Below are 18817 nucleotides of genomic sequence, written 5' to 3'. Positions count from 1 at the left end.
CCTTACGCTCCCTCAACTGGTGGCTAACTCCCTCCCTGGTGTGTGGAGGGCTACCGTTCCATCCACCTCAGCTCTCGCTCTCCTTGATGACAGATGCGTCATCTCTCGGATGGGGGGCTCACCTTGGTCGCCTTCGCACCCAGGGCCTTTGGTCATCGCAGGAGCTGATGCTCCACATAAACGTCCGAGAGCTGAGAGCAGTCCGCCTCGCGTACCAGGCGTTCCAACAACATCTCCATGGCCGTTGTGTCTCAGTGTTTACAGACAACACAACGGCTATTTATTATACCAACAAACAGAGAGGGACTTGCTCTTCTCCCCTGTGTCAGGAGACCATTCGACTCTGGGACTTCTGCATAGCCCACTCAATAGACCTGGTAGCGTGCTTTCTCCCAGGGGTTCGGAACTCTCTGGCGGATCAGCTGAGCAGATCCTTCCTCTGTCACGAATGGTTAATAAGACCAGAAGTTATTCATTCGATCTTCCAAAGGTGGGGGTTTCCCCTCGTAGACCTGTTTGCCTCTCGCACTAACAGGAAATGCCAAGCGTTCTGCTCCTTCCAGGGTCTGTCACCGGGATCGATCACGGACGCATTCCTCATGTCATGGAGGTACCACCTGCTTTATGCCTTCCCACCGTTCTCTCTGGTTCACAAGGTCCTAATAAGACTCCGCAGGGACAGAGCGCATCTAATTCTGTTTGCACCAGTGTGGCCCAGACAACACTGGTACACCACACTGCTCAACCTGTCCATGGCCAGCCCAGTTACCCTGCCACTCCTTCCAGACCTCATAACTCAGGACCACGGCAGTCTTCGCCACCTGGACCTGCAGGCCCTTCACCTCATGGCATGGCTCCTGCATGGCTGAACAGGTCGGAGTTATGCTGTTCCACTCCGGTACAGCATGTTCTCCTGAGTAGCAGAAAGCCTTCCACTCGGTCAACGTACCTGGCCAAGTGGAAGCGTTTCTCCTGCTGGTGTTCTACGCAGAATGTTAATCCTTCTGAGGTCTCGATCCCCACTGTTTTGGACTACCTCTGGTCTCTTAAGCAGCAGGGCCTGGCGATATCTTCTCTAAGGGTGGACTTGGCGGCTATCTCCACATTCCACCCTGGAGAAAGTGGCCACTCTGTGTTTTCCCACCCCTTAGTCACTAGATTCATTAAGGGCCTGGAGCGCCTCTACCCCCCAGTAAGCCGCCCTGCCCCCACCTGGGACCTCAACTTAGTCCTAAGCAGACTGATGCATCCGCCATTTGAACCACCGGCGACTTGCTCACTCCTGTACCTTTTGTGGAAGACAGTCTTCCCGGTGGTCGAACTTCAAGCACTTACGGCGGACCCACCGTATACTGTCTTCCACAAGGACAAGGTACAGTTGCGACCTCATTCGGCGTTCCTCCCTAAGGTAGTGTCAGCTTTCCATACCAACCAGGACATCTTCCTCCTGGTCTTCTTTCCGAAGCCTCGCTCTTCTCGACGGGAACTGCAGTTACACTCCTTAGATGTCCGTAGGGCGCTCGCTTTTTATATCGAGCGGACAAAGCCCTTCCGGAAATATCCCCAGCTGTTCATGGCAGTCGCTGAAAGGATGAAAGGTCTACCAGTCTCCTCCCAGAGGATCTCCTCTTGGGTAACGGCGTGCATACGCACTTGCTATGACCTGGCTCATGTCCCTTCGGGCCATCTCACTGCGCATTCTACCAGAGCTCAGGCTTCATCAGCCGCCTTCCTGGCCCACGTGCCTATGCAGGAGATATGTCGTGCAGCAACCTGGTCATCGGTCCACACCTTTGCTTCACACTATGCTCTGGTCCAACAGTATAGAGATGATGCGGCCTTTGGCTCAGCGGTTCTGCATGCTACCACATCTCACTCCGACTCCTCCGCCTAGGTAAGGCTTGGGAATCACCTAACTGGAATAGATATGAGCAATCACTTGAAGAAGTCAAGACGGTTACTCACCTTTGTAACTGTTGTTCTTCGAGATGTGTTGCTCTTATCCATTCCAAACCCACCCTCTTTCCCCACTGACGGAATAGCCGGCAAGAAGGAACTGAAGGGTGGCCGAGTCGGCTGGGGTATATATCCGGTACCATAGCGGCGCCACTCCAGGGGGCGCCCAGCCGACCCGCCAAGTGTTGCTAGGGTAAAGAGTCTTCCAACAAACGTGCACGCAGCATGCACACACCTAACTACAATGGATATGAGCAACATATCTCGAAGAACAACAGTTACAAAGGTGAGTAACCATCTTTTCGCCTCTAACAGTTACGGTAGCTCTTGCTTAAGATAGGTAGAACAAGCCAGATTGGAGGAACTGATCAAGGTTGTAAGGTTGTTCTCTTTCTCTCTCTCTTTTTTTTTTAATTTGTACTTTGAATGTTAAAAATTACAAATATACTGGTATGCTGTTGCATTTCCAAATACAGTGAAAGATGTTCAGATACAGAGGAAATAGCCTTGACCTCTATTATTAGATGATGTAATTGGTAGTAGGCATTAATCAAATAGACTTCCTTTTGCTGTAGCAGAAGAGGAGGGAAACCAAAACCAACACAAGCAGAGCAAAGGATACACATTAATCATTAGTGAAACTGAAAAATAATCCTGGGTAGATTACAATTTACATGATCCTTGTAGCAACTGGAATCCTAAGGGAAAATATCCGTATTTGCTCAGTGTAACTTTATAATTCTGACTTTTAAGAACACTCTTTATACATCAACAACAACAAAAATCAGACCAGATTCTATCGCTCTTGCTCACATTGAGTAGTCCCTTAGTGTGGGAGCAATGTGGCTACCTAGTGATGGAGGTGCTACTCAATATGAGTAAGTCTGGTAGATTTAGCCCATTGTAAATATACTACATTTTTAGCTGGGATGTCGAGTTGGGTTAATAAGAAAATCAAAACTGTAATGGATAAATGGAATATATACTGTAAAACAGGCTTTATGCAGAATTTGATAGAGTAAAATTCCATTTAGAGAGAGTTAGAATGAAAATTCCCTTTGTAAATCACAATTCTGGTTATAGGGAAGTTTTTTCTCTGAGAGAATTGGCTTCAGTGTAGAAGGTGCCATTGTGTGTAATTCCTAGACTAAAATATACACTCTCTAAAGCTCTCACCTTTGTGTAATTTTGCTGTTACTTTAAAGTGTGCTTGTAAATAAATGTTTGCCTGGAATGTTTACCATTCCCCTCACTTGTTCTCTCAGCTCAGGCAGGCGGGTGAGAGAAAGTTGACTCTCCCTGACCACAATGTTTGGACTTTCATGCTAGTGAAAGTTCCCTGCCCCCTAATCTGATTTCTCTAAAACAGTTGGCCAAAACTTTCCTCTGACTTGTATATGGACCAAATTCAGCCCTAGTGTGTATGTGTGTAACTCACATTGAAGTCAGTGGAATTCCAGCTGCTTACATCACCTTTATATGTGCATTCCCAATGTTTAAAAAGATACACAAAAATGTTACTTTTTAATCCCTCTGCCAAATTCCCTCGTCCACTCTGGTGCAATCAGTGTTCAACAGGGTAGCCTTTCCTGGCCCTTCTAGTTTTCATCATTCATACAGCACCAGAGCTCACTCGTCCTCTCTTAGCAAATTGTTCAGTACTTTTCTTGCCTGTGGTAAGGGTGCAAGTGAGAGGAATGGCACAGTGGGGTTACTCACCATGGAAGAGTCCCTGTTTCCTTTACCAAGCATATAGCTCCTTCAGCACACATTTTCTCTTCTCTCCTCTGCATTAGGGTACGGTATTTCTCTTGCTCTCTCCCTCACTCTCTCTTTTCTGTATCTCTCGGAAATCAGACTGGAATTCAGAGCACTTTCACTACCTTTTATGAGGTAGAATGTGATGTCATAGATGGGGGCAGGGCTAGTCAACTTTCTACCCACCTACCCACCTGTGCTGAGGGAGCTACGCTTGGGAACGGAAGCAGTGACTCCTCCACGGTGAGTAACCTTGTTTCTAATTTATACTGTCATGTAAAGCTCTGACTGTTTTTTTTGGGGGGGGGGGGATTTTTAAGAGGGGATTTTGTTTGTTGGTCGATTTAGGTTTTGGGGGAGGGATTAAAGTACAAAGCTCACACAAAGTCAATTGCATGTTATTTTTCTAAACTTTAAAAGATTTTTTCTTCATTTACCAATCTAATCTTTTGTGCAGACTTTCTCTGAATTGTAAAACAGCTACCACATTCTCCTTCAGAGATGGCCTCATTTTAGTAATGGGTGAAGGGATCCCACTGAATATGGTACATATCAATTTAAGAGCCCAATTCTGTCCCCATGAAATCAGTAGCTAAACTTCCATTGACTTCGTTGATGAAGAATCAGGCCCTTACTTTGTACAGTGCTTTGGGATTAAAGGTGCTTTATAAATGGAAGATATTGTAATTCCTGTATTTATTATTATTATTAACTGTGTAGATATGTTTAATTTTTTGGAATATATGGAACATTTCTTTTCTCCAGATCTTCTATATTTATTATTTTTTTCTGCTTAATTCTAAATATGTGTATGCCTACTTGCTGACATCAGCCCATTTTTAAGAACCTTTTTGCAAAAAATATTAAAAAGGAGACAAAAACATTAAGAAAGTGAAGTAAGCCCAAAACACATGATTAATATTTAGACACAATCTTTGAAATTCAAAGTCAAAGCTTCAGAATGCTGTGAATTAATGGAGTAGCCGAATGAGCTCTAACGGAATACAAGTCTGTCGCATCTTATGCACATTTAACATGTGCGATTTCAGCTTTACGCGGTTGGCAAAAACAAAAACAAAAAGAGAAAAATAACAATTTAAATACTGTTTCTGTAGTGCAGGCAGTTCTGCCCGCCATTCAATTCAATGTAATTTTGACTATATGCCGTTTTCGCTTTATGCGCTAACCGCGGAACGGAACCCCTTTGTAAGATGAGACAGACCTATATCCTGGCTTTGCTGGTTTGTGTTACAGCCCTTACGTTATTTAAACATAGCTTTTATAGTTAATAGCTCTTAACGCTTGCTTTTTTTCCTTGGGTCCTGGTATTACTACTTGTGTGTGTTTTTTTCCCCCTATATCCCTCAGCATTTTAGAAAGACAAATGGAGTGCAAAGATCTTTTACTTTTGTTCTGCCTCTTGGCTACCTATTAAATGTGTCATAATTTCAGAGCTCTCTTACTAAGGGCAGAAGAAGGGTCATGTGAGGATTTTGGCCTCTAGGGATGGCAGAGATATTGCTCTTCTTGTTCATTTAAAGCTCCTTCCCAACTCTGTGTGGGGCCTTATCGTATCACAGTGACCGGTAGTAGAAGGTGGCAATGCGTACTCTATAAATCAAAGGACAAAGAGAGCATGGTCGTAGCCTTTTCAACCTAAGTGTAATTTAGTCTGATAGATGACGTACTTTTTTCAGATGACTGGATAGCTCTGAGGAACTGGATACAAGATGCAGAATCTTTCATCTCTAGGTCACTGGCATATATTAGACATGCAGTGGAATCAGTGCATTTGTCACTTGAAGGCTATGGAGGGTTGGTTCCCCAAATGTATCTTCCAAGATAAATGACGGGGGTCCACAGTGGGCCAACCAGTTGGTGGGGTTTGAATGAAGGACAGTAAAGGGATGGACATGCAAAGTGACACAACTCTAATCAACAACAAATCAGGCAGATGCCTATGGCTAGTCATAATAACAAATTTCTGTCAGTACTATCCCAGGATTATAATGGATCCTGCAGCCTGAAAGTGAAAGGCTAAATAGCCTATTACTAATCTACAGCACTATCCATTTCCCCTGTTCAATTATTTTATTGGCAGATAGGCTAAATACAATAAAGAAATTGGGAGTACAAAGTACTTATATTCCACACTTCACAGGATGAAATATTTATTCTACCATTGGCAATATTTATTTTACTTTCTGGTATTTGTGCATGAAAGTTACATAAAGTAAAAAAAAAAAAAAAACCCAAAAACGGTGGTCCAGTTTTTTGCACTGATTTCATTTAGTGTGGAAGATGGGCACTGTAACTGCAGCAAGCTGAGCAATTTGTTCCAAATATCTGCTCTTTGAGCTAGTTAATCCTTCCCAACTTCTTTTATGAATTGAACATTACTTGACAACACTATTTATTAAAAAAAAAAGATGAAAGCACACATCCAAGTTTGTCTTGGATCAGTTGGGCACTCATGCTGGCTAGCAGTGTAAGAACAAAAGAATTACTCAAGTGTATCTATACATGTATGTGAAGCAGATAAATGCACAGAAATCTCATGTGGCTTCCTCAAGCACATAATGCTAAATTCTAAGTAGCAGCTTAATTATATGGCTTCAACTGCATGTATCCACACACATTATCAGTGTGATTAATGGGCATCCCTATGATTCCCAAATCCTCAACACTTGCCAGTCTGAACTCTCTCAGAAGTTGAATTAGAGGCTTCTTGGCTAGAAATGACTGTTATCTCCTCCTTTTCCTTTTATGATATTGGGAGTGAGGGAGGAGTTGTGAAATTGTGAAATGTTCCGTCTGTTCAAAAACTGTCAGCTGGCAGATGGAGGATCATCAGTCTGCCCTCGTTTGCATTTCCTTTAGAGTGGTGTAACTCCATCAACATCAAATGTGTTACTCTTGATTTATCCCTGTTTCACTAAAAAGAGAGTCAGACCCATAGCAGTCAGGGAACCCTTCATGTTGGTTTAAATCACAATTCTTTTAAATCTTGTCCTGCAGTTATTTAAACCACTGGTAAAATGGTAAATCATAGCTGGCTAAATGCCAGTGGTCAGAGGAACCAGGAAGGAGACCGTGACCACCTTAATACCCTAGACTTTTTATCTGTAAGAGAGTCTTCTCTCTGCAAGAGGCACGGCTCCACTTCACGAATTCTACTCAAGACGCTTTGGCCAACAAAACTATCAAACCCTTATTGAATGCATTCAGCCAGATCCCTGAAAGTGAAAATGAAAAGAAATGCACCCTGGATCAATCTTTCAGAGTTGTTCTAGAAGAGGAAATTATAAACCAAGCTTCATGTGAAAACGTCTTGGCTATTATTTCTCTTGCTTTTAATGGAGTTACAGATGGTATCTGCACACCATCAACCCCTTTTGTGCTTCTGGGAGATGTTCTGGATTGCTTGCCTTTGGATCAGTGTGACAAAATTTTTACCTTTGTTGAAAAAAAATGTCACTACATGGAAATCAAATACATTTTATTCAGCTGGGAAAAATTACTTGCTGAGAATGTGCAATGATCTCCTAAGAAGCAGGGCCAGCTCTAGCCATTTCGCCACCCCAAGCACGGCGGCATGCTGCGGGGGGTGCTCTGCCTTTCGCCGGTCCCGCAGCTCCGGTGGACCTCCCGCAGGCGCGCCTGCGGATGCTCCACCGGAGTCGTGGGACCAGCGGACCTTCCGCAGGCACGCCTGCGGGAGGTCCATCGGAGCCACCTGCCGCCCTCCCGACAACCAACAGAGCACCCCTGCAGCATGCCGCCCCAAGCACGCACTTGGCGCGCTGGGGCCTGGAGCCGGCCTTGCTAAGAAGATTATCTAAATCACAGAACACAGTTTTCTGTGGAAGAATTCAGCTATTCCTGGCTAGATTATTTCCTCTTTCAGAGAAGTCAGGACTTAATTTGCAAAGTCAGTTTAATCTGGAAAATGTTACAGTTTTCAATACTAACAAGAGAGCACTCTGTGATAGAAGCAAATACAGGAGAGAGATGAAGGAATGGAAGTAAAAGAAGGTGAAATGGGAGATGATGAAGCTCCTACAAGTTGCTCCATTCCAATAGATTGCAACCTGTATAGAAAATTCTGGTCGCTTCAGGATTACTTTAGGAATCGTGTGCAGTGCTGTGAGAAGATCTCGTAGACGACATTTCTTAAGTACTCAGAAGTAGTTTTGGCTGTTTTTAAAAGCTACAAATTGGATGACATGCAGGCCTCCAGAAAAAAGTTGGAAGAGCTAAAAACAGGGGGAGAACATGTCTACTTTGCAAAGTTCTTAACTAGTGAAAAGCTAATGGATTTACAGCTGAGTGACAGTAACTTCCGCCATCACATCTTGCTGCCATATCTAATACTATTTCAATAGCTAAAGGGACAGGTCAAATTTAAAAGTTTTTTTAAAAATCAAATGGGGGGGAAGGGAAAGCTCAGTGGTTTGAGCATTGGCCTGCTAAACCCAGGGTTGTAAGTTCAATCCTTGAGGGGGCCACTTAGGGATGTGGGGCAAAAATCAGTACTTGATCCTGCTAGTGAAGGCAGGGGGCTGGACTTGATGACCTTTCAGGGTCCCTTCCAGTTCTATGAGAAAGGTATACCTATATATATTTATTTAAAGGCATTAGCCAATCAGTCATTTGCCAGACTCACTTAACTAATAATGCTACTTTGCATTTTCACAATGTATCTCATTTGATTATCTCAAAAAAATTGGCAAACATAAAACCCATGGCAAAAGGGTAAATGGCTTGAACAATGCCATCATCGCAAGTCATGAGCAGAAAGAAATGCATGGAGTCATGACTCCCAGTTGTGCTTTAAATCATTAGGCCCTCAGATAATTTTTGAGACACCTACATTCCCTATCCAGGTCTCACCAGTTCCCAGTCTGCACTCTCCCTGGCAAAAAAGATAAAAACAACAAGAACTAGTGAGTGGGGTTTGGATAGAGGATACCAGCAATGAAAAGATGCAGCACTTGTACTGTATAAAACAACCCAGTTGACCACAAGTTCTGAAGATTGTATATCTTGTTCTGAGAGCATCTTCTGAGTTATAAAAACTTCATATTTTTCTGTCATTGCCATTGTTACTTAGTTGACAATTTCCATCATAAACCTGGTTGTATCACTACTGGAAGCTGGTCCAAACATGAGAATCTGGTAAAAGATGGTGACCCAGTGGAGCAAGGCTTCTAACAGCAAGAGCAAATCTAAGAATTACATTTACATTAAATTTACATGAAAGAAGTAGGATGAAGGGAAAACAATAGTAATGGAGCTGACAGGAGCAGACAAAGAAACTGAGGCAATAAATGAAACACATAACAATTTTTCATCTTGTTATGGATTCCACCAAAACATCTGCCCCCCCCCCCGAAAAAAAACTCAGCACCAAGAAAAACCAAAAAAACCAAAACAAAATAAAAACAACCCCACAGCCCGAGAGAGAAATCATGTTAATACGGAGACGTAGTAGGGTAGCTTCACCCTCACGTAAATTCTGCCCTGAGCTATTCTTATTACTTCTTCCCCAGATTTGGTTGCAGAGTGCAGTATACGGGAAATACTCATGCTAGTAGAATTAGTGCTGCAAAAGAAGTCTTGCCAACTCATTAGAAGTGGCACCAGAGTCACCACAGTATTCGCCAGTAAAATTAGAAATAGCTTCAGAGTCATGGCCATCATTTACCAATACCATTAACAGAGATATCCAGGGTAACAACTTTGATTTGCCGAAGCCCATCACTTAATGTTAGCTGCTCAATTGATTACACTGGGAATGTTGCTGACAAAGAAGAGTTAGAGTTGAACAGTTAGAGGAAACATCAACCGTGTTCTCAGTGACATGCTTAATAGTCTTGGAATATACATGAAAAAATATGAGGTTGGGGATGGGATGGGGCTTTTGGAGAAATGGAGCCCACCTTGTACTCAGGTCCGGACAAAAGTTTAAAAATATTTTGCAAAGAACATTTATGTAAATAAACTAGGGGTCTTGGAGCCACGAGGTCTTGGTGAGTTTTCACACTTTTGTAACATTTTACAAATATTAACTAATTAATAATCACAACACCCCCATAAGGTAAGTAATTTTCTTCATGTGGCAGTTTGGAAAAATCAGACAGAGAGATTAAAGACAACAATTTCAAAAGTATTCACAGATGCTGTTTGCCCTAATTCTTGGCCTGTTTAATTGGAGACAACAAGGAACTGATTTCTTTTCAGAAGTGCTAAGCCCCCTCAGGATTCACTTACTGAATTGTGTGTTGTGGGTTCTCAGTAGCTCTCAAAAATTAGACCATCAGTTTAGGCATTTTATATTTTTTTGGTCTAAGTGTATTGACCATGGCCACAGAAGAAGCCCATATTAGAGTCAGAATTAGGATGCAGCAGTCACTTCTTCTCGATTCTATGCCTAGGCCCCTGGACCACACTGTCTTTATAATGCTCATGGATTATTCCTTTTTGAGGCCAGGCATTGAAAGAGATTCAGAGCAGAGGAAGTGGATCAGATTCAGACAGCTGAGAAGGCCGTCGTTAGTAGCAATTCACTCAACTCTCGCCCCCATTACCATGAAAAAATCATGGATCCTGCATAAAATAAAGGGACACATGGCCATAGTTTTCACAGCTACCAATACTAGGTCTAGGCAACTGTACAGAGAACCATAAATAACCCCAAATCTGTAGCTACACCCGGGTTGTCTTCGCAAAGGAAAAGGCTAAGGGACTTCCTTATATTTTCCGTTTTTAAAGTAAAGGCTGAGATTAGCTGTGTAACATACCTAGGTGATTATAAATTGGAGAGAAGAAGTGGAGGGAGAGTTGCATTATTCTGCATATATATAGAAATGAGTATCCCCAGGATATTTAGTACAAAAAATCTTAAAGCATGTGCATTACTCAGACTGCATTGTATGTACCTTTGCATTTGTTTTTAGATTAAAGTTCCTTTCAAGATTCTGACGCTCAAAATAAAATTTTGACCAAATGAGTTATGGTTTCCTAATGTAACTCAGTAACATAACATGTAATTGCTAAAGGAAATGGTGTTGAACCAGCCAAATCTGATGAATTGTTAAATATCTGTTGATGCCAAATATGTGATTATTGTCCTCTAGCACTTTTCTTGAATGACCTCTGGTGCAAATTCTAAAAGTTGGCCAAATGGAGCATTATTCACTTAAATCCTAGTCCTGCAAACACTTTACGTGTGTAACTGTGACATTGAGATCAATAGGACTACTCCTATGGGTAAAGTTATTCAGATGTATAAACATTTGCAGAATTGACATAAGTGATGAAAAAGTGTCTTTGGTGTCTAAATTGGGCTTAATCCTGCTCATTTTACTCATTCAGGTAATCTCACTGAGGCCACCAAAATTTGACATGTACAAGACTACTCTTGTGAATAAAATGAGTGAGGTTTGGCTCATTTTACTTCCTCTTGTTCTTTGTTCTTTCTTGGGATATCTACCGAATTTGTAACTCATTTGTTTGTGTTTTAATTTATTTGCAAAGTATCCAGAAATTCCAAACTGCTTCTTTTTCAAAGTAAAATGGCCAATAGTATCTACATAATGAGCCACTTTATATTCACAGATAATATATTCGGTGATTGACCAGAATCTTCACATAACCTGTAACATGGCTACGCCTGTGCTGAAAAATTGAGTTATGCATTTGCTAGCTGATGGACTATCATATCAACTGGAATATTAGATCTTCTACTACTACCTGTATGATCATATTTCATGTGGTCAAGACGTCTTTTCCTTCTTCCTTTTGCTATGGGCCCAGTCCTACAGGGTTGGGCTCACTGAAATCAAAAGAAATCTTTCCATTGATTAGGTCTTGGATCAGGCCTTGAATGCTCTCACTGTCTTCCGTGGAAATGGAGGGAACTCAACATCTTACAAGTGGTCAGCACTTGTGAGTTTTATACAAGATGCAAAATGTTAGTTGGCAAGCAATGAAATGCCATGCCAGTACAGAAGCAACGAACCGTTGTTGTGCCAATATCTGCCATTCAACAATTCTATTACATCCTATTCATTTCAGGACTGCATGTGATTGATGGTTTTGGTAAGCTCCCCTGAGGAAAACCATGTATGCCAGCAAAGTCATCCTCAAACTCTTCTTATGCTGACCTGGGCAAAGGCAACCTCACGCATTTGAATTTAGTTAGGAAGCAATTTGCCTTGGAATGTGAGATATCATCTCAGATGAAGACTGGAAGATAACACATACGGAGAGGTTCTGACAGTCTTACAAATGGAAAAGAAGTTGGACAGTCACACTTTTTTAGCAATATAGATTGAAATGCCATATCGTCCTGTTTGATTACACTGACAAAATCGGAAGGAACAGCTGTGGCTAACACACTGTTATGAAAAGAAATGTGCTAGTCTATGTGCTTTATTGATGTCATTGTACTGAACGTCCATTGCACTTTGTGTCTGATAGTTACCCTACTTGGTGTTGATTGTGCAATAACCAATCAACATGAGTCTTCCAAATATCTCCAGGTAAGACAGTAAGGAAAAACTTGCACAGTCTCTCTAGTTGCTGTACTTGTTCTCTGGATAAATAAGCGAGACTGGTCTCCAGAGTTGGCAATCTAATACTTTTATAGAAGCATTATATTCTCTTGGAAAAACTGAAATATAAAAAAAAAATCTAGATATATTTGTTAAATCTTTAAACCTTCTCACAAAAGGCATACAATACAGAATTCAAACCAGGAGGAGCCAAATCAATAGTATTGACCAGCAACCCTATATTGACCTCTTATAGATGTAATAGCAACTGAATATGAACGTCTGCACTTTCTTTCATGCATCAGATTCTGGGAGGGTTAGTGAAGAGACCTGGCTGTGGGTTCAGAAGATGTCCAGTATCAAAGATGGACTGATTTGTGTGGTATCTGTCTGCTTGTGAATCCTAGCATAAAATGTTTTATGAAGTTCTGGCTGTATGAAGACCACTCACCTGAATTTTTACCTTACTGACTTCTTGTTGGATCACTGGATTCTCAAGAGACTTTTTATTCTGGGCAGCTTCAGTATCCATGCTGACAATATATCTTCTTTGACAGGTTGGGATCTTGTGCCTTCTCCAAAATATTGTTTGAGTCAACCACTCTAGGAGACATAATCTTATTTTATTTTTGTGATGGGACCTTCATCCTCTCCTCCACCCTGTGATTAGGTCTTTTCCTCAAACCAGACATGGAAGGACTGAGTCTGTTATCCATCCACAGACACTAAAAGATCCAGCTGAGATGGCAGAATGGTTTCAAGGATTTTATTGTTGTAACATTAGATTTTACATGAAATCTGATGTCTTTGCAAAGAAAGTTGAAGTGTTCTGCAATATGTGGATAATATTAACTCATTACATTTAAAGAAATGGCTTTGTAGTTTCTTGATGTGTGATCTACTCGTTTGCTGTATTTTTAATGCAGATGTCAAACACAGAGTTTCTAATATAGTTACACTGGGTGTGACAGGGTGCTGTGCAGGAACTCCTGATCCAGCCCTCTGTAACCCTTGTTCCAATTAAGGGAGGTAAATTGGAGATGGCTAGAGAAACCTGCACCTGATTGGCAAAGGGGAAACAGCTACCAGCCTTAGCCTGGGGCTGTATAAAAGCCTCAGAGGAGGGAAGCCAAGGGAGGCAGATAAAAAGGAGGAAGCCAGGGAAGGGAAGGTGCATGGTATCTCTGCCTTTCTGGGTCCAGAAGCTAAGAAGTCCTCAAGTCTGGAACCCCCACACTGTACCTGGTGAGAAGGTGGTGGGATGGCATTATGTAAGTAAACTGCACTGGTGACTGCTGAGCCAGAAGGTCTTGGAGCGGTTTTTGGAGCAGAGAAGAGGCATGCCCAAATGGGACTCTGCTACATCCTGTTACACTCGGATAAAGAAACACTGCATCCCAAATAGAACCTCATCCACATGTCCAGTTTCACTGCCTCCCATGCCACTCTAGTTAGTTAGAAATTTTAGATTTTTTTTCCCCATTGCTTTAAGATTACTGAACCAATAATACAAGGATCTATATCCCTGCTTCCTGTGGGATTTATGACAGATGCATGGAAGAAATTACAGTTTCTTAACATTCAGTTCTTATCAGGATGAAAATAAGCCAATAATAATAATACTTACATAGCTGTAGCTGGACAACATTACAAACTCAGTGGCTTCCATTTGGCTTGTGTTCCATATTTTCATTTTAAGTGTTAAAATTTATGCTCTCATCATGCCTCATTCAAAGGATATATGCTGACAATTTGGAATACCAGCCATTGACATAAGAATGGTATTTTAATAAACCAATTTCCAAAATTGCATCTGGAATGGAATTACTGCTAATGGATGACTGCTGAAGCACATAAATCTGATCCTTTGTGCTACAACAACAGGCCTCTCTTACTCTAGATTCTATAGTTTGAGAAAATGTGCAATAGGGACAAATCCTGTACTGTCAGGGTCATGGTCTAGCTGACCCAATCAAGCCAAGCTGCTGTAAAGTGTCCTAACTCCATTGAAATGAGCTACATTGAGTTACTCCAACTAAGAATCTGGCCCAGTATATTGTTCAGTGCTAGAATATATGGGCCAGACTCTGATGTAAGGTCATATCGACATGAAGAACATTGTCCTGATATACCAATACCACTATTGTTTTTTTTTTTTTTACTAGTATAGCAATACCACTATACTGGAGGGCTGCATTAGAAGAAAATGATTTATGAATCAACCAACAAAAGCCAGAATACATGCAAAGCTTTATTGAGAGGGACAATGAGAAGCCAGTATAATTAGATGATATAGAGTTAAAGACTGTGCAGCAATTTAAATACCTCAGTTCAGTATTGAGCCATGCCAGGACCATGGAACAGATATTAGGGGTCACATGAAGAGCGCTTGGTGAAAATGGAAGGAGTTGAAGGAAGTTCTCTGCAATAAGAATATGGCAAGTAAACTAAAGAGCAAAGTGTATAAGACCATAATTAGACTACCCAAGACATATGGGTCAGAAAGTTAGTGGATGAATGAGAGAGGAACAACTGCTTCATACTGCCAAAATGAGAATGCTTAGGTGAACACTAGGAAGACAAGAGTTGATGGTGGGGTCACACAGGGAAATGGTATGAGTTATCATGCAGGTGGCTCCCATTATGGAAAAGAGGAGCGAGTATCAACTAAGATGGTTGGATCATATGAGACAATGAGACGTGGAGTGTGTTTGTCAGAGAGTATCAGATCTAGCACTCATGGGACAAAGACCAGGAGAAAGAATGAGAAAAAGGTGGTTCGAGATGCCAAAGTAGGACATGAAGAAAGTTGGTGTCAGCTTGGACAAAGTAATCAACAAGAGTACTTGGACCTGAACAAGAGCTGCTGATCCCAACTAATAGAATAAGGTGAAAGCAAGAAAAAACACTACCAGCAAAGTGCTCCTAATATGGACACAGTTGTACCAGCAAAACTGCACTTTGTACTCATGTAATTAAACCTCCCCCAACAAGCAAAACAAACTGTACTTGTGAAAGTGCAGCTTTGCTGATATAGCTGTGGGTGTCTACACTAGGGACGCCATCGGCAAAACTACATTGGTCAGGGATCATACCTCTTCACTCCCATGACCAACATAACTGTGCCGACAGAAGTCTGCAGTGCAGACCTGGACTAAGCTACACTAAATCCATTGTAGGTACTCTGGATTTAGGCCTTGATTCAGAAAGATACTTAAGCACATACCTAAGCTGAAGGGAGTAAGTAGTCGTATTTGAAGTCCCCTTAAAGTTAGCAATGTTCTTATGCACCTTGCTGAATCAGGGCCCTGCATCAGTGTAAATAAAATCAGAAGATGATTTCACTGGGGTCAGTGTGGCCATGATATTGGCTGTGATATACAGGAGGTCAGACTAGATGATCTGGTGAGCCCTTGTGGCCCTAAACTTGATTACTTTAAAGGCACATTTACACTGCACACTCCTTTCAGTGGCATACAAAGTACATACACCACATTCCCTCCTAGCACGGGGATAAATATCAATGTAGACAGCGAGGGAGTTCTTAGGTGAGCAAAGAGACACCTGGACCCTGTGGGTATGTACCCAGATATATTCCTTACATGGCTCTCTACTCGCCTAAGCAGTGCCTTCTCTGCTGACACTGCTATTTTAGCAGTGTAGTGTCCCTCTGCCTACTGACTGCTGGAGTCTTTCCTCACTGCAGTGAAAAGTTCCCACAGAGGGGAAAGACTCCAGCAGTGTGGCAGCAACGGGGAAGGGCTCCGGCAACTCCCTGTGGCAAGGAAAAGCTCTGACAGCTCCCTGCGGCGGGATAAGAGAAGGAGGTGCCTGAGCCTTTCGCCATTGCAATGAAAAACTCCAGCAGCTGGGAAGGACTTTGGCAGTGGGGAGGCCGTGGGAACAGGCTGTAGCAGTTCCCTGCCGCTGAGCCTTTACGCACTGCCTTGTCCCTGCCAGAGCCTTTCAGTAACACATATAGCTACACGCTGCAGTGTGGAAGTAGCCTGCTTTTGATTGTGGAGTGTAGCTAAATATACCCTACATGCTGCTGCAGGTGGTATGTAGTGTACAAGTAGCATAACAGTGAAACATGCACTAATGATGACCTCCACGCACAAACCCCATCTTAAATTAACACTTTAAAATACCTTCAAACTTTCTAGTTCACTACCATTTTGACCATTAGAGTTTAACACCTTTTCTACTGGATGACCATCAGATTCATGTCTGATTTCTTAAAATAAGTTTAACTATGATATAAACAAGGGTCCTGATTTTTCAGTCAAGTCATCTTTATCTCTGGGTAGCTGCAGAGTGTAAAAACAAAGTGAAAGTTGTTTAGGGCTGATGTGAACATTTTTGTTAACTTTTAAGATCATTCACATGGCAGCCTTTAACTATGAGGAGTTATGGGTCAATCGGGTTGATTTAATATTAATTTAATTAAAATAATGTATGATGACCTATTGTTATAGATAGATAGTTTTTGAAGAAGTAATAATATTATCCTATCTCTTCATTTAGCTATTAAATGTGATTTAAAATGAAGCTAAGTTCAGTGAATATCTTCTATTATATTTATCTCTAGATATTTTGTTTTCACAAATTAAATACCTATTTATATTAAATAGACATTTTTATACAAAGAAAATAAAATGAGATGTATTTTTTTTCTCTTTTGGCAATTAATATTGGTCAAAGTGATTTATTCAGATATACAAATGCATCCTCTCGGTCTCTCTATATCGTGCATGTTTGCCTCTGTGTGTGTCTTCTTTTATTAGAACACTACTTATAGTTTTGAATATTGTCATAATGAAACTGGTAACCAACTAAGTTCAATGTATGTCTCTTCCAAAATGGCAATGATTCATGTTATATGGAGGAGCTTCCCATAATTCTTGGTACATTTGTCTGTTTCTCATTATGATGAAAGAAATGGTATGAAAAACCATGGTAAGGATGCGGAATGTGTTCAATTTAACTAAGTCTGCTTGGAAGTCCCTATGGTTTACCTACCTATAATTGAAAAAATGCAAATGACAACAAGTAATCAGTGGATTGGCACATTATGAAACACAACTACCTACCTAAATGAGTTAAAACGTCAACATGTCAAGAGGAGTAAGTTAATTACAATCCAATGGGAAAATAGCAAGAAAAGGGTGAATATACTTTGTTTTCTCTAGATAACCATGAAACCTTTTTAACATCAGTGTCATGCCCACATTCCAGTTTGGATAATAGCATTTTGCTTACCTACAACACATTGCCACATAGTTTCAACTGATTAATGCATTTTACTTTTCTTCAGGTCCTGGCCTCAGATCCAGCAAAGCACTTTATTACATTGACTTCATGTGCTTAAATGAGTTGGTGAATTGGGGCCTTAGCCTGTTGTGTAGTGTTACTTTTAAATAACCCAGAGATGGTTGCATTTGAGTCCTGGGTGTAGTGATTCCTATATTGGTTGTCATTAATACGTATTTGTAAAACCGTAAAATGCTTTGGGATGGAAACCTCTACAGAAATGTCAGGTGACATTACTATAATTGTGAGAAAAATATACATTTATTTATATAGGATTCGATTTTGGCCTGGTCTATGCTACAGAGTTTAGGTCGATATAAGCTGCCTTACTTCGACCTAACTTGTAAGCATCTACACAAAAATTTATCTCCCACTGATCTAACTCGCCCACTACACCGACTTAATAACTCCACCTCCCCGAGAGGCGTAGCACTTAAAGTTGATGTGGTTAGGTTGATGCAGTGTCAATGTAGACATTGCGTTGCTTACATTGACAGGTGCCTCTTTTCACAAACCATCCCACATTGCTCCGCACTGGCAGTTAAATTGGTGCAAGTGCTTCTGGTAAGGACATATACCACCTACAGAAGGAACATAGAGTGTGGATATATAAAAAACGATTGTTACTTCAGTAGCTGTACGGTTAAGTCATTTTGGTCAACTTAATTTTGTAGTGTAGACTTTTCCTTTGCCTTAAGACACAGCTCTGAGCAAGGGCTGTTGCAGAAGGTGAGCTGCCACAGCAGTAGCTCCAGGAGGCATTATTCCTCATATGCCTTTCTGAGTCACAATTCCTCTCTTGTTTCCTCCTGGCTCCCAGGGGATACTAATATACTGCTGGCCTGTACTAGAAGCTAATTGGCCAGTACTACCCCTACAACAATGGGTGGAATGGATCAAAGGTTCTATCCATTTCACACTTCTTCCTTGCTACTTGGTCTGGGGAGGAACAAAGCAGATGTATAGCACTGCTTATTTCTCTGCACGCAGGTCCTGTTAGCCAGAGTCGGGGTGTAAGAGGGTCCTGCACACTTATGTAAATAAAGTCTCAATCTAGCCCTTACACTGCTGTTCAGTGACTATCCCAGTGGGTTTAGATGCTGTTGTAATATTGTTATTGGCTCTCAAGGGCTGCTAGCATTTTTACTTGTTTGGTTTTTTGAACTTTATTTTTTGTGTGATACACACGGGTGGCTACATTTACCAGTTTTTTCAGAGATTTTTTTTTAGCG

The 18817-nt window shown here is 41.4% G+C and overlaps 1 protein-coding gene and 1 pseudogene across 2 annotated transcripts in view; both read left to right on the top strand.

Moving 5' to 3' along the window:
- The window catches only part of CTNNA2 (catenin alpha 2), an 826679-nt gene that overhangs the window by 795397 nt on the left and 12465 nt on the right, over nucleotides 1–18817 (top strand). Inside the window, exon 18 of one of the 2 annotated variants that reach the window (XM_075066659.1) lies at nucleotides 3814–3957. The exons of the other annotated variant lie outside the window; for it this stretch is intronic. Coding sequence (XP_074922760.1) covers nucleotides 3814–3957 — 144 coding nt within the window. The remainder of the gene's footprint in view (nucleotides 1–3813; nucleotides 3958–18817) is intronic. 2 annotated transcript variants of the gene reach the window in all.
- LOC142046875 (THO complex subunit 1-like) lies at nucleotides 6753–15142 on the top strand (annotated as a pseudogene).

Source organism: Chelonoidis abingdonii, chromosome 5 (genome assembly GCF_003597395.2).
Source record: "Chelonoidis abingdonii isolate Lonesome George chromosome 5, CheloAbing_2.0, whole genome shotgun sequence".
Lineage (NCBI taxonomy): Eukaryota > Metazoa > Chordata > Testudines > Testudinidae > Chelonoidis > Chelonoidis abingdonii.
This window is presented reverse-complemented; position numbering and strand designations above follow the sequence as displayed.